At 40.3% G+C, this 16,665-nt stretch overlaps 1 protein-coding gene across 3 annotated transcripts in view; it reads right to left on the bottom strand.

Annotated features, from left to right (window-relative positions):
- Positions 1-76: 76 nt before the first annotated feature.
- nsfa (N-ethylmaleimide-sensitive factor a) overlaps positions 77-16,665 on the bottom strand; it is a 37,579-nt gene continuing 20,990 nt past the window's right edge. For 2 of the 3 annotated variants that reach the window (XM_023416381.2, XM_023416383.2), the window contains 20 exons: positions 14,929-15,014; positions 12,855-12,954; positions 12,699-12,738; positions 11,466-11,632; positions 11,221-11,331; positions 9,847-9,922; positions 9,186-9,341; positions 8,122-8,321; positions 7,867-8,032; positions 7,546-7,620; positions 7,102-7,289; positions 6,240-6,335; positions 5,997-6,153; positions 5,627-5,760; positions 5,275-5,421; positions 4,953-5,087; positions 4,461-4,574; positions 3,360-3,415; positions 2,939-2,997; positions 77-1,398 (listed from right to left, as the gene is read on the bottom strand). In XM_023416381.2, the coding sequence (XP_023272149.1) occupies positions 2,967-2,997; positions 3,360-3,415; positions 4,461-4,574; positions 4,953-5,087; positions 5,275-5,421; positions 5,627-5,760; positions 5,997-6,153; positions 6,240-6,335; positions 7,102-7,289; positions 7,546-7,620; positions 7,867-8,032; positions 8,122-8,321; positions 9,186-9,341; positions 9,847-9,922; positions 11,221-11,331; positions 11,466-11,632; positions 12,699-12,738; positions 12,855-12,954; positions 14,929-15,014 (2,235 nt within the window). In that variant the 3' untranslated portion in view covers positions 77-1,398; positions 2,939-2,966. The remainder of the gene's footprint in view (positions 1,399-2,938; positions 2,998-3,359; positions 3,416-4,460; positions 4,575-4,952; positions 5,088-5,274; positions 5,422-5,626; positions 5,761-5,996; positions 6,154-6,239; positions 6,336-7,101; positions 7,290-7,545; positions 7,621-7,866; positions 8,033-8,121; positions 8,322-9,185; positions 9,342-9,846; positions 9,923-11,220; positions 11,332-11,465; positions 11,633-12,698; positions 12,739-12,854; positions 12,955-14,928; positions 15,015-16,665) is intronic. The other variant, XM_023416382.2, reaches the window with a different exon arrangement.

Below are 16,665 nucleotides of genomic sequence, written 5' to 3'. Positions count from 1 at the left end.
TGAGCTAAAGGGAGAGTGAATATTCTACACCTACACATGGATCATCAATAAATGTGACCAGACAAGATACTGGAAGTGTGTTTTTCTTGTGCATCCGTGTTTTTTTATTGCAATAATACATCTGCATGTTGATATATATTTACATACGCACATACACACACACACACACACACACACACACATCAACAATGGTCAGAACAAAACAAGAACTTTGGACAATAAGCACTGAACATGTGACATGAGAAAAAAAAAAACCCACAAATTAACCCCCGACTGTCCAAACCTGGATTCAGATGCACACACACACACACGCACACTTAAACACACACATGCTCACATTCAAAAGCACACTCGCAACTGCTCACACACACGCTCACATATGCACAGGACACATGCAGCATTTATGCACATGAGCAAAACACAAGCTCCAGTTCCCACGAAGAACCGCTGAGATAAGTACTAAAGTTTTTTTTGTTTCTTTTTTGTCAAAAGTGCAGATTTTTTTTATTTTTTAATTCTTAACACTGACGATGCCAAAGCTACACTAGCTCGACTGAACTGAACTGTACTGTTCACAACACAGACAGACAGGCCAACAATCCAAACAATCCAACATTTACTTTCACTATTACAGTCACCTGGTAAAGTCAACATCTCCAGAGCAACAGGGAAGAAGAATCATACTGTTAAAGTACCAAATAGACTTGAGACTGATCATTTAAATTATTTTCATGATATACTTTTGTCTATATATACTATTTACAGAACATGAACATATTGTATATTTAAAGGGATTACATTTACACATGAAACAGCTTGTTTTTTTTTTTACAGCCACTACATATTCACTAAAAGCCTCTCGTAGATTCTTAATATTCAAACGGATTCAGGATCTGTGTCACTTTTAGATCGTTTTTATACTGGTTGTGATTGTGAGGATACATATCTTACTATCAATTACTACCTTTAGCTAGACAAGAGATATGCAACAAATACATCAAATACTATAGCTAAAAACATACATGGCTCTTTATTTTTTTTTTTATTATTTCTATGCCTGATGCACAAAACAGCACTTTTTACAATCATCTATTGCAATTTCGTTACAGATAACAGATTTGTATCAGTAGGACGTCCAGTAGTTTGCGGGAAAATGTCAATAGTTGACGAAGATGAGTAGGAGGAATGTGATACAGTGATTCTGCCTATGGAAACATGCTGAGATAAAGAGGATTTGTGTGTTCCTCTTTTAGATGGATGGGATCAGTGTGTGAATAGACAGGAGGAAGATCTCTTCTTCTTCTTCGCCTCTTCCCCCTTTTGTCCCATGGGTGTCCTGTTGATGGCAAAATGATTGCTTCATCCCTCCAGCCCCTCTACTCATAGAAGCTGCGGTCACTAGAAAAAGGAAGAAGCAGAAGAAGAAAGGCAAAAGTTGTTTTGGTGTCCTGTGCGTAGACTTCCTATGTAAGAGGGGCCCTACTTAGCAACACCCCCCCCCCCCAAAAAACTCCAGTGTACTCACACAACACCAGCACAACGCTGGGCCGTGTCTGGAGAAAAACAAAGTGCGATGAGCAGGATTTAACGGCCTATGACACAAGAAGAGAGCCAACACAAGGAGCCATTACTCTTTGTCCTCTTGGCTCCACTGAAATCCTGATCCTCTGTACGGGATGTCAGGTACATTTGTTTTTTTTTTAAGGCGTGAGACTAATTCCAAAAAGGAGGGGGACACATCTGTAAAATGAGTATCAACAGTTTCCTTGGTTATTCAGTCTAAACAATGTTGTTGCCATGATGTTGTTTCTGTGCCAAGGCTCCGCCACCACCCGAAACACAACATACGTACACTGTGTTTTTGTGATGTGTAATTTAAAATCTTCCCACTTTACATATTTACTAAACAGCATGTTAATTGTAAATGTCAGGGCCGATACTTTATGTTGACCTTATATTATATTAACTCTTTTAATCCTTGTGTGAAGCAGGTCATATATTGGCAAGCTAACGTTAATAATTTAGTGCCCCCCCCATCACCACCACTCCGGACACCTCCAGGAGCAGCAGTGAAAATTACATTTGAGCTATAAAAGCGAAACATGCTAAAGGAAATCTTAGAATCACATACTACATTACTACATGGTTCAGATATGAATACACGTGACGTATAACACTGTGGGTCATAAGCTTGCCTTGGACTTTAACATAAAGATGGAGGGGAAGCTTTCAGTGCTTGCATGACATTTGAAAAGCCATGTTAGATCAATTAGATAAAATATTTGGCTAAAAAGATTATGATTGATAATGATAATGGGAAGTGCAGGGGCAGGTTTATACTACGTAAGATACATGAGAGATGAGTCCATTTTGAGAATGAACAGGATATGAGGAGCAAAGAGAAGGTGAGAGACTATTTAACTTTTTCTGCTACAAGTTAAAAGTTGAATTTGTGAGAGAAAGAAGATGCGCTGGTTCCCACCCTCTGACCCTCAGTGCCTTTGCTGATACAGCCTTTCTTTGTTTGATATTTGACAACTAGCTACTGGTGGCTAATGTTAGCTAATGTTAGCAAACTTTAGATAGATATGTAACTCTGCTAACGTGATGACTCTCTTCTACCATTTACCATTATCATATTTGTCTGTTATGCAGAAGTTAGATGGTCGTGCTTTTTAGCTTTAAAACGAGAGAAGCGTGAATTGTGCACAATGAAAATATACTATACTATACCATATACTATATAGCTCACTATACACACTACAACACAACAATGGGTGATTATGTGAAGCTGCTACTGCAATCAAAATCCTATAAACTAGAAGTAGGGGAAAATAAATGTGTAAATGCTAATCTAAGAGCTAACTGGCAAGCTACAGAGGTTGTTATCCTAACCTTCGGGCACTAAGCTCATTCATTGCGTTTCTGTTGACCTTACCAGTAGCACAGCGAGAGCGACGGACACCTTAAATTCTGATTTGATCTCCTTCATTCAACCTGGTGATTGCAGAATAAAGCCGTTAAGGTCAGTAGTTGATGAGAAGAGGTCACTGATTGTTTGCTATTCTTCCGCACTCTTAGGAAAATGGGAACATCCCCTTTCTGTGTGTGTGTGCCGTGGAAATACAAGATTGCAGCCTTCAAAATCAATCTTTTTTTCTTTATCTTTTTTTTTTTTAATGTGTCGTTACAGAGCCGTGTTCAACTCCTGATGGTGTAAAAGAAAACGAGCTGACAGGTTAATGGAGAAACATAAAATGGGAAGAATATGAGAGAGTAAAGGGGGTTTAAGCTGACGGAGGCCGCCTACAAGCCATGAAAATGAAATGACAGTTAATTGGTGAAGCGGTTGTACTCACGCCCCCTCGTCTCTGAGCAGAGACAGGAATTTGGTCACTCTGTAATCGTGGTCCATCTAGAAACAGAAAAAGGGAGCAGAAGGAGAGAGAGACTGAACAGCCTGTTGACAGTAGAAACAAACGGTGGTAACAATAACAGGCAAAAGTCAATGTGGGGCCCACAGTCACGCCAGAAATCTCGCCACAACTACAGCTGGTGCCAACATGGAGGTCTACTGTACTGTAGTGGCTCAATACTCTCGCTGGCCAGTGACATGATCAAAGGCCTTCAGTTCTTTCTTTGAGATGAAGGCAAAATTACTGCATTCCTCACATTCATGTTCATACAGTCAGTTCAGCTGGAGGGCTGAAGTCAGTCTGAATTCGGCCTTGGAGTTGCTGGTAGCGAGAAGCCAAGCAAGCTGTTTTTCTCTTTGTGCTAAGCTAAGCTAACCAGCTGCTTCTTATCGTATAGACATGAGAGTGGTACGAATCTTCTTCTTGAATTCACAGCAAGAAAATATGACGACGTTCAAGTGAAAAAAAAATTTCATGACCTGGTGCCTGAACAGCTCCAGTGTGGATCAGATTTACTGAGTACAGACTGTAATATTGATCTGACTGAACAGATCTGGATCTGGTGTTGGACAGATCTCACAGTCTCCCCTAAAACCCCTCATATAAAGGTGAGGTAGTGGTGTGCATTGCTGCTGCCACACCTATGTTTAACACATATGTCTTCTCTGCCGAGGACCATTCTGTCAGGACCAAGAAAGAAAAAGACATATTGTTTGCATTTATGTACTTATGTTCTCTGGTGGCACAAAGAAATAACTGCATAAGGGTATTATTTGGAATAGTAATTATCGTGTCTTTCTGACCAAGTGCACAGAGTGAGATACAAACACAACAGACCAGTTTTAACTGCTTTTGACTGACTGATTGATCAAGGTAAAATTCCTGCGTTCACATGCAGGCATGCACTCTGAGAATCCCATTCATATCCAAGCAAGATGGGTATTGTAACTGAAATATCTCTGACTGAATCAATACTGAATCGAACCAAATGGAAGTGAAACAGAAGTCGTATTGAGTCCGACTGCCTCGGTGAGTGGTTTGTACCTGCAGCGACATCTCGATGAGCACGAGGAGCTTCTTGATGCCGATCCAGACTCGCTTCCCTTTCAGCTGCTGTGCGATGCTGGCCCGCTCTTTATCTGTGAAGCTCCCCAGCAGCTGCAACAACAACAGCAACACACATTAGAGAGGTGAGGATTTTTAATAACAACTTCAAAACCTCAGAAATAAAGAAAAGAAAGAAAGAGAGCCAGTGAAAGCATCCTTATGTTTGAGCCACTTCACAGTTCTTTGTGGCTTTTGTGAATAGTTTTTCCACACAAACACCAATCTTTTTTTCCAAGGCTGCGTGTGTGTGTGCATGAACATGTGCTCTTGAGGATGGCTCTGTATAATTTATCGCATCCGTCTGTGTGTCCTTGTACAGGCGCACAATTGTGAGCATCTTTACCTTCAAGTATCCACATGTGTGTACATTTGACTAGATGGTAATGAACACCTGTGATTGCGTTCATGCGTATATGTGTGTGTATGAACCTCTAAGGCGTCGACGAGTTGCTCCCCAGTGGAGATGTTGGGGATGTGGATGGTTGTGCTGAAGGCGTCCAACATCTCCATCTCCTGCAGCACGTCCTTCCTGCTGGTGGTGCCGATGATGAGGAGCTTCCGACCCTAAACACACACAACGCAACTCCAGTCATTTCCCCTGATGAGTGAAGGTTATTTGTCCGTTGTCAAGGTAATATAAGTAGATAATTCATGCGTGTCAAGAGGCACAGTGTAGATAGAGATGTGTAGGAGTCAACCTGAATCAACAGTATAGTAACAATATTTGTAATGGTGTCTTATGAAGTCTGACCTTGGGTGGAGCTTTCTTCAGCAGCACCAGCAGAGCCTGAAGGACCAAGTTGGAGAAGCGAGGACCAATAGGGACGTAGTCCAGCAGACGCTCAATATCATCCACCACCACACAGCTGAGCTGCGACTTATAGGCGTCATCGAAGACCTGAAACAGACGAGGGAGGGAAGAGTGAAGATAGGAAGACATTAATGGAGGGAAAAACAAAGTCAGTGTTGAAAGGGAAGGGAGCAGTTAAATAAAAAAAATGATTTCAAACAGATGGAACAGTTCCATAAGCCGTTGTTCTGAATGTAAATGTTTCATTGTTTGCTGACATACTGTGAGGGTTAAAACCCATCCCAGCACTTACCTTTTTGATTGCCTGGCACTTGGAGATCTCTGAGTGTCCAATCATCTTGTCTGGAGAGCAGATCTTAATGAAGGGGAACTGCGAGTCCTCTGCAATCTTAGCTGCCAAAGCTGTTTTTCCACTGTGGGGTGGACCTGTGTGTGTGTGTGTGTGTGTGTGTGTGTGTGTGTGTGTGTGTGTGTGTGTGTGTGTTGAGAGAGGAAAGGAGGGGCACAAGTTACTGACTGCATGTGTCTGTATTAGTATGCATGCAGCTATTCAGTGCAGTCAAGTAGAAGTTGTTTATGTAATTAAGTGCAAATAAGCTCATGTCAGTCAAACAGTACAGTATTTTATTATTTACAAAACTGTACGGTTTCTGATTTCTCACCCTCCAACAACACAGCCACCAGTGGTGTGCGATCACTGTTCTTGGTCTGCTGCACCAGCAGCTCTCCATCATCCAGGACATGGGTGACCGGGTCGCCCCATTTGATGATGCCGTTCATGATGTAGCTGGCGTAATCCTCCTGGTTTGTACCAAAGGCCTGGAAAAAAACAAACAAACATGAGTGTTAGTATGACAGGATTGTACTGTACTCTGCAGTCAGGAACAAAAACAACTGGTACATACAGGTTTTATGTCATTGTTGAGGGAGCCCAGGAAGTCATCTCTGGTGACCTGCAGCTTCTCTGCCCTCTCCATGTCCACCTCCACTGTGGATGTGGCCTGGAGAAGGAATATGCACAAACAACTGTTAACGGCTCAGTAACTGTCTCTCTGTGCGACCTGAACATTTTCAAGTCAGAGTCAGAGGACAATGACATACATGACAGTGGTACTGAAGTATACATTTTTACATTATTTATTGTTTTATGAAATAGAAATAAATGAAATTGCTTGAGGTATTTTTTTATTTTTTGGCCTTGTGCCTTCGGGTAGAGGAGAGCAAGAACAGCACCGCTATCACAAAATGTTGATGGTACTTCAAGTATAACAAAGTGCTAATATTTTTTAACTTGAGTAATTATTTTGCATGTGTTTGTTGTTTGTTTTGTATTTTATCCTGGTGAAGCACTTTGTAATCTCTGATTGTGATAAGTGCTATAATTACATTATTACTTTACCTGCTCTTTTTATGGAGCTTTTTAACCACATCTCACACCCTTCATCAGGGATCAGAGGTGCTTATTTGTCATAGAGTTGGTTTAAATAGGTCACATGATGACAACTCAATGCAATGAATGAATTTCACATGCTGATGAAGGCTGTGACATGTGGTTGAAAGCTCCAGAAAACATGAATAGGCTATATAAATCTTGAGTTAAGATTATTTTGTCAACTATTACTATTTATTTTTCTATTATTTTTGCTTTCTCTAATGAATTTAATATGTTCTTGAAATTTTTACCACCCTAGTTCCCAGCATGCTTTGGGTGATGTAACCACCCTGATCCTAATGCAAAGCTCTGTGTGTTTGGCAATGCCAAGTGACCTTGATGTGGCGGTTCATGGCGGTGGACTGAGCGGCCCTGACCAGCCCCTCCAGCTCTGCACCGCTGTAATTCTTGGTCTCAGCTGCCAGTTCCTTGATGTTGACGTCACCGGCCAGAAGATTGAAGTTTCGCATCTTGTTGGTGTGGATGGTCAGGATCTGGACTCGGCCCTTCTCGTCAGGCAGACCTGGAGGTTAGAGGATGCGGAAGTGACGGATGGAAGGAAAGGGAAAAGATGGAAAGAGGTTTTTGTCTCTATTCACAAGACAACACTGTGCTGCTTTACTGGAGTGATGCTCTCAACAAAGAAGATGTATTTCAGTATATAAATATAAATATGACAGACAGTTCTATATTCTGTAAGAGAGCTTTAATTATGGAGCCTGAAGCTGAGAAACAAAGAGGGAGCTGAACAAAGAAAGAGTTTTTTTCTTAACACTTACTAATTTCCATCTTGACCTCAAACCTGCCAGGTCTCATCAGGGCGTCGTCTATCAGGTCAGGTCTGTTGGTCATACCTGGAGAGAAAGAGAGAGAAGGACAGGAAGAAACTGAGCTTAAAGGAGTAAGATATCACATATGTACAAATAAATTATGTTGAAAATGTTCATGTGTATATCTCAATATTAATCTTAATTAGCCAAAATCAGTATTGCACTTTTTGGAGACGAAAGGCATTTTCCACTACAATTATTGAAAAATAAAATAAAATGGATGCTCTGCTTCATCAAACAAGTTTCTCCAGTTTCTCTGACGCTACTCACCGATGACCAGGATGTTGTTGAGCTGCTCCACGCCGTCAATCTTAGACAGAAGCTGGTTGACCACGGTGTCGTGCACGCCCGTGCTGCTGGCTCCCGTGCCTCTCTGCTTGCAGATGGCATCCAGCTCATCAAAGATGATGATGTGGAGGCCGCTGTTGGCTCCCAGCTGGAGACAGGTCGAGTTTTAAAACAATCAATTCAGCTTTGTGGTTTTTAAATCAAACATATAGAAAACGTCCGCTGAGCTTTTCTCACCCTCTTCTGCTCGTCCTCTGCGTCGGCGAACAGTTTGCGGATGTTGGCCTCAGACTCTCCCACATACTTGTTGAGGATCTCTGGCCCATTTACGACCTTCGGCTCACGGGCGTTGAGCATCTTCCCGATCTGTCGGGCCATCAGTGTTTTACCACAGCCCGGAGGTCCAAACAGCAGGATGCCCTTCACGTGCTTACACCCTGGAACAAAGAAACCCGGGAGGGAAGAGGAAGAGAGGAAGAAGGAAAAAAAATGGAAGGTCAAAGATGGAAGAAGAATCAGGAAGGAGGGATGGAAGAAATAAAGGAAGAAGTCAGAGGACAGAGCAGGGATGAGGGAGGAGAAGAGAGGAAAAGACAGTGGGAAAAAAAAGATAAATCAATGTTATAAAATAGTTTTATTTGCTCAGAGCCAGAGGGAGAAGAAGCTGGATTAATAAAATGAATCATAAAACCAATGAAAAACTGTATGTTATTGTTTCTGTGTGTGTGTGTGTGTGTGTGTGTGCATGTGTGTGTGTCTGTGTGTTTCCTCCATGGTTTTACTGCATATTAGATTTTGCTACTGCAGGGAATAACATTGCAATCCAAATAATGTCTGATCTATAAAATACATTTCTTGCTGTAATTAACTTTAAACATTTAAAGGTTTTCTCCTGTGTTTTATTTGAAGTCTTGACCCATAAGAAGTTTTAACAACCAAAAACCATCTCAATGTAGTTTTACATCTCCGCTCTCAGGCTTCTCTCTGGAGCTCTAGTAACAACAGGTCGGTGAGCCAATCAGAGGAGAGGAGGCTCTGAGCTTCTCTTCTGATTGGCTCACCGACCTGTTGTTACAATATGGGACATTTAAGTGAAAGTACCTGCATTGAATACATGTCTACAGAGGACAGATCTTAAATCTCATAAATACATTTAAAAATAGAGACAAATTCTCTCACAATCATCTAATTAAAGGATGGTGGACATAGAGGATGACCCTATGTAGGACCCTATGTAATTTTGCATGATAAAATATAAAACATGACAAAAAGGGAGTGAAGATAGAGAACAGGTTTCTCACCCATCTGCTCCACAATATCCGGAGGGAAGACTCGGGAAGCAAAGGCTCTGCGGAAAATGTCAGAGAATTCCTTGTCCAGACCTCCGATTCCCATCTTCTCAAAGTTCCAGTCCGGGTTGATGATTGTCTGTCGAGCCTCCTTGGTCTTTGCCTTACCTGTGAAAACACAGAGGGGAACAGCTTAACCTGCACATCTCGGAAATAAATTTTAAAGCCAGTGACTACACAAGGGAAAAGAGTAAGATATCTGTAAAAGGCTCTGCAGGTAAACCATGTTTATAGGATGTGTTGATTTAGATATACAGTATAAGATGCAAGTCAGTAATCAATTAAAAACCAAGTTTGGTCAACAGTTCAGTCTTTGCTGCTCAGACAGGGAGATTCAGAAAACATGTATTTGTAAGAGAAAACTGTGATGTCCTCTTACTGCCATCTTGTGGAGCAAATAGACGAAGGACCGTTACATGAGTTTAATGGTTGTGCAACATGAAATCCAGCTTTTTAAACCATCCATGTTACATTTACAAAATAATGCTAAAAGCGATTCTGACTATATTTGCCCTGCGATTTAATGACTCATTTCCCTGCTCTTAGCCTGGAGCTGGACTCAGTAAAGTGTTGGGAAACATCAGCTTCCTGTGGGGAGAAAGAAGGAACATACCGACAAGTGTGAGGGAAGAACTCTCTGCCTTCTCAAAAATCACCTGGCTGTTGCCCACCATCAGCCCATTGTCGATCTGTCAGAGAAAACAGAGTCACAGTCAGTCCATTCAGGAAAGTGGCATAATTACACTCTCTTCATTAGCTTCCTCTATTTACCTCAAGCTAACAATAATAATATCAAACCGATACTGATATTCATGTGTTAGTCAAACACATGAACGCATCTTTTCCTTAGATGTTCCGATGAGGTAGAAACATCTCACTCCATCTCCTGATTAAAACATCAGCTGGGTGAGGACTCTCATTTAGAATATTAATGTAAAATATACACAAGAGCAAAAGCACAAATACTGAGACAGAAAAACAGAATAAGGGTGATGCGATGTACAGGTGTTGATCATAAACGTCACATTTTTAAAAAATGAAATAACGATATCGTGTTAATAATACACGTATGATAATGTGGTGATGACAGCTCTGACCTTGTGGATCTTTTGTTTATCACTTCATCTCGTTGCCTTTTCATTATCTAGTGTATCTAGGAGCTTGTGTGTTGTGGTATTTGCTTTCTCTCCATTTCTCTTAACATGTATACTTTCACCCGTATATATGTGTTTTGTTATCATCAACGTTTCAGGATTAGGAGCAAATCTCTCTTAAAGTTTGTAGTTTGACTTTTGTGTGTGTTTTAGTTTGTGTTGCATTGTCTCATTTCAAGTGTATTTCTCTCAGTATTTGTACTCGTAATATTTGCATTGAGAGATACAAATACTGAATGTTTGTTGTAGCACTTGTTGTATTTATGGATTTCGAGTGCATTCCCTTCATGTTTGCACTTTTGCACTTGTATGTACCTATAGTTGGTAGATGTGTGGACGTGCTGTATAAGGATCAAGATAATATTCAAATGTGAAATTAATTATTCACACCATTAAACAGCAGTAGTGTATGATATACATACGATACATCATTTAACAATGCGCCACTGTAATATGTCAAATACCTTTGTCCTGATTTATTGATCAATACCAGCCTGCGCCATTTCGTCAAAGCAATTAAACTTGAATCTGACTCTGTTATTTATTAATTAGAGCTCAATTATGTGTGTGAATGTGTGTGTCCAGAACAATCAATGAAATCCCACTGGTGGCAGAACTGAATCAAAGAGACAATCCAATCAAAGGTGAAAGCGATCAGTAACAGCCTGACTACAGCCTGGCACAAAGATTTCCATTTTGTGACATTTAAAAAAGAGATAGAGTCACAGTCTGAGCAGACTGAGGTTAATAACCCTGAGCCACTTCAGCAAAACTCAAATCTGACAAAGGCTTGAGAGCAGTGATATAGTTGGCTCAGTATAGAGGTCATGTACCTTCTGCTGTTTCTTTCCAGAAGCTGGCTCTCCCTTGAGGATGCTGGCGTCCATAGCCTCAATATCCTTCACCACCAAGCCAAACAGCTTGTCGCAGAAAGTAAACACGAGCTGAAAGTCAGAGAAGCAAGAGCAAGGTCAAAAAATCCTGCAAAGCAACATCAGCGACCAACGAACAAAGCCAAATGTATGTGTGTGTATCTGTGTCTGTGAGCTTGGTTATTTTGAGGCGTGTGCATATAAACCTGCTGGGTGACAGAGAAGGCCTGGTTGTTGAACTGCTGGATGAATTCAGCGGCCATCCTGTCTGAGTCATAGGGAGAGGAGTCGGTACTCTTCTTTTGCAGGAAGTCAATTTCGATTGTCATGGCGCCAATGCACTGCTTGGACTTGTCGAAGTTGTAGTTGGACACTGAGGGGACAGACGGAGGCAAGTTTATCTCCTACAACACCCAGAATTTCAAGCTTTGTTGTGTTTTTTAACAAAAGGAGAAGAAGAAGCGACTGCACAAAACATATCAGAGCATAAATGCAACATCTAAGCCTAGACTTGAACAGTTTAGAATTCAGTCTTTCGATGGAAACAGCTACTTGATAAACAGAAAGTGATAATGCTCTGATTGTAATGTGGAAAAAGTAATGTTTGCTCCAGCAGGAGGCAGCATTCAAACACAAACAGTTATTGATTTGTCCAGCCACTGTCCAGTCATAGCTTCCTGTTGCAATCATGACGACCCATGTAAAGCCTCTCACATGCCGAAGTGGCAACACAGTAGGGCAGCATTAGTAAGAGCAAAACTGATAAAAGTACTTTTATTTGCTTAAGCTGCGTTCATTAGCATGTCTGGCTAACAATCTTTCAGTAGTTATTGATTATTTCAGAAATAAGACAAAGCCCGTATGTAATTAACTACATTAGATTGTGGAATTACAGATTATATATATACAATATATATATATATTACCAACCAACCACACAAACAGCTATTATTTCCATGTCTTCTTCATGGATCAACAGCTAAGTTATTACCTGAGACATGCAGCTTTATTAGTCTTTTACAATATCATGTATGCCGCCATCAAGTACATTTATGACTAATGTACAGAGTCCTTGTTTTAATATCTTTTCTATATATTAATAAAAAGAGAGAACAGTGGAGTGTTTTCAACCAGCTCATGGAGCTAATATTAGCTTAATCAACTAGCTAGCTACAGCTGATCGGCTCACAAAATCAATGGCTGCCCTGCAGAAATGAAACAAAGCATCCACTGTTTCAAAATAACTAAGAATTTCTGGTAGTAAATCTTTCACTGTTATCATTGTAAACTGTAAACTACATATGAGTCTGAAGGCTTGACGTATCTATCTAGAATAACTAAGGGGGCATGGTTTAATGAACGATCAATCACAGCAACAGAGCTTTGATTTTCTGTTTCGTATACTATCGGATTCAGCCGTCAAATAAAGGATATCCTACCTTCCACCTCCTGGCCGATGGAGAGACCGGCCCATTTCCTCTATAACAGAGATAAGGGAGAGAAATATTAGCAAAGACTGAGCATTGAGAACTGGTAATTAATTAACAATGTGAGAGTGTGTGTGTGAGTGTGTGTGTGTGTGTGTGTGTGTATACCTGTGGCAGGCTGAAGGCGATGGTTCCAGGTGCCACAGTGTGGTGGGTCTTGACTGTAAACACAAACTTGTGGTTGGGTGTCGTCTTCACAGTCACATGTCTGCAGAGAGAGGAAACAGTTGGACCCTGATTATCCAAACTACTTAGTGCTTTGACCTCAACTTTTACTTTTATCTGAAGGGGTTTAGATGAAAGTTTTCTCTGCCGCCCTACGTGGTTTCTTGCCAGGAGTGGGTGGTGGCGATGCTGTTTGACAAGAGCTCTGGCCATTGTTGCGTTTACAAGACAATTCATCTGGAACCATGTTTCTCGTCAATGTTCAGGCTCCGTTTTGCTAGCTTTAGCAGCCAGTTGCTGACTGCTGTTTGCTGGTGTGTAGGCAGCTACCTGCTGAAAAACCAAGGCAGGCCAAAAAAAGACTACAAACGTCCACAGAGCTAAAGGAATCACAGGTGGGTCACAATTCTTAGTGGGTTTGTCATCCCCTCTCATTACATGACATTTTTTCCAGTGCTGATTAAAAAATATTGATTAGTGCCGGTTTAATTCCTCCAGTCAAATACACCACTGATATTTTTACTGTCACACTAAGCAGGTGAGGATAAAGTGACAGAGTCCTTGGAGCACAGTTTAACTGGCCAATTTCATAGATACATTACTGATGACTTGTAATCGGTTAATGTCTGATGGTTACTAAGATACCACCGCCCACCTTCTTCGTGTGAGCCACACTCATCAACACTCATCAAAAGAGTTTATGAGTTTAGTAGAGAGAGATTTTTATTTATTTATTTAGCTCCTCTGATGTTGATGCTGAGGAATAGTATATGAAATTATTTTACAACATTGCATATGTTGAATATTTACTAACGCCTTCATTTTAAAAGATTCATGTTTCCTTGTAGGTAATCTACTATAGAAGCTTCTTTAGGTCAGTGGACTGCCAGCATACTACAAAGTGCTGAATTTATTTAATAAGATGAATTTTAATTTGCAATAATCAGCAATAGTGTTCAACCTAAAAAAAAAAAAACTATTGGCAACACTGCAAGACCAACACCCTGTTTAGTGGCACTGAATGATTAAAACAAGGCTGCAGTTGCCATGTCAGTAAACTGAGGTTACCCATTTATTTTGAGACCTGTCAGTTTGCTGCTACTTTAAAGCAGGTATATAGTATGTGGTCGTGTTTGTCTTGGATAATCTATAGTTCATCTTATTTTTAAAATGACAGCAGCTAATGTTGGTGCGACCCTCGTATGTGCATCATAATCCATACAATGACACACAATGAGATCTGAAGTGTCTGAATGTTTATCATGCCTCAAAACCCACTGGAGAAGATTTTATTTCACAGAGACTAACTGACTCCAGAAACTAAGAAAATAATGGTATGTGTAACTTCCCACTTAATCACTGAGATTAAAAATTATTACAAAAGCTGCACAAAAGCATATTCCTTGTCAGTCCACCCACATGACAGCAATAACTGTCTGAATCTTCAGTACAAGGTGATGCCAATACATCAGATTGTGCTGCATTTGTTTATTGCTGAATGTGGTAAGTCGAAAGTGGGAAGTACATAGTTACTGATTAGGTGTGATAACATGGATATCCACAGTAAGGATTTTGCTTTTTAAAGTGTCTGTTTGACCCATATGGATAACAACCCCTGGTTTACAGTAAACATATGACAGGCGAAAGACTTCCCACACACTGATTTACGTTATCATCCTTGAGATTTTCATTATATCAAACCCATTTTATACTACTTTACATGGTCTGCATTCTTTTTTCTGCAATAGACATTTAATGTTTTCATATTCTGTCATTGCCTATCTGTTTTTTTTATTTTTTACAGCATATTCCTACAGCTTTAATTATCATTATTACAATGCAAAGCAAAATAATCACATGCTGAAAGCCTTTATTGACTGTGACCTTCTGGATAAATGATGGCTAATCAGGTGGGTGGATAGATGGGTGTTTGAATAGATGAGAAAATGAGAGATGCCCTCGTTTATTCGCCGTTATTGACAAACCCAACAATGGATGGGCGATAATGACTACTCACTGTCCTGACTGTAGATCCTTCTCGCTCACCACGGCACAATTAGTCAGCGACAGCTCATCTGTTGGGCATCGCGCCGCTTGCATGGTCTGCGAAGAGAGAGATAGAAGAAGAGGAGGAAGGGTGGAGGAGAAGAACGATGTTTACAAGATACTGAAAATGACTGACAGATTCTGGTAGAGATTATTTTCTTTATGTTTCAGCATGAATTTATTGCCAAAATGATCACTAAACATGAATTCTGAGCTTGTCAAACATCATATCAGAAGGAAAAAGTAATACTAAATTACAACCAAAACCCACTTTTAATAAAAGCCCCCAAATATTAGTTGAACTTCTGAGCTCTGTGGACTGAACATTGACAGTCATTGAAAATAGTGTCAAATTAATATTCAGAAACATGTCTGAAATCTGAGTTAAAATTAAAGTGCTTGAAATTACGACACGTCCATTATGTTTTGCTTTTTAATTGTGTTAAGTTAGATGATTTCTGAAGTAAATACATTCATTAAAAGTGTATGCCATGAGTTTAACATTGCACTCCTCCAACACTGTCCCACTCACAGTGTTAGAGGATAATCAATGCAGCACAACCAGATACACTATCTTTTCTATTCCACACAATGTTATTTCTTGCCAAAAACCTGCCACCTACATCACCCACAATGCAACTCAACCGCCGACAGCAGCTAATGTAGCCTCAAGCCACTAGTCTCAAACAGAGGTGAGCAGCACGCTACTGAGGTCTGGCAAGCTAACTTCTTTCAAACTCCACGCACAGGTGTTTTTTTACATTTTCAAACTTGTTATCTACAGACACAACCCACAGTTACTCAGCACTTGAATACATTCATAGGGCTTCACACAGCTACCACAGGAGCCACAGATAACTTTATAGAACAACCTGTAACAGCTGTGCTGCGTAAAACTGCCAGAGTTTCCCTTTAAAGGATTATACAGACAAACAAGGTGGTAGAAACATTATGCAACTATTAAAAACAGCAATTGCACATCTGTCATTCCAACTCTTATTATAGATAAAACTAGTGGTTTGGTTTGTGACCCCTTCTCCTCAGGGCCCCTTATCATCTATGAGTCGTTAACATTTCCACCAAAGAGCATTAGTATTCACAAACTAATTTTACTGAGAACTTTTCTGTAAGTGAATGCAGGACTTTTAAATGTAATGGAGTATCATTAATGTCACTTCCTCCTCTGTATATAATTCAACCTAAGATCGGGCTATCAAGAGAGATGACTCATCAGTATTTCACCTAGAATCTATAATTAGTAAAGTGAAAATCATTATGTGAAAAGGCGCGTCACTGTGTGTGGAAATTTTTCACTTTACATTGAGGAAAACTTCTGGTGAATTGTAAAGCTGCATTTAGCATCTGCAGCTTGCCAGACAGGCAGTGAAAAGCTTCAGGGAAACAGAAAAATGAATCACTGTATCAGATGTTTTATCCCAAAGCTTGTTAAGAATAGATACAGGCAACCTTTCAGTGTTACCAAAGGAAGTGTTAAAGCAAAGATGTAATATGGCTGGTAAGCTTTATGAGCGCCGTGATCACCAGATGGTAAGAGATGGACAGATTGGCAATAATATTTTTGGAATAGTCTAAAACCCACACAAAAAGCAAAATGGTTTAGTTTGATCTCACTCAGGTGAGGCGTAAAACAGGAGAACCCACTTGTGCATCTAAGTCCATGCTTCTCTATGATCTGTACACTTGCTTT

The sequence above is a fragment of the Seriola lalandi genome, unplaced genomic scaffold (assembly GCF_002814215.2).
Source record: "Seriola lalandi dorsalis isolate HSWRI2012SDOR001 ecotype SW California unplaced genomic scaffold, Sedor1 jcf7180002054563, whole genome shotgun sequence".
Classification (NCBI taxonomy): Eukaryota; Metazoa; Chordata; class Actinopteri; order Carangiformes; family Carangidae; genus Seriola; species Seriola lalandi.
Note: the sequence above shows the minus strand (reverse complement) of the source record. Positions and strands in the feature narration are given on the sequence as shown.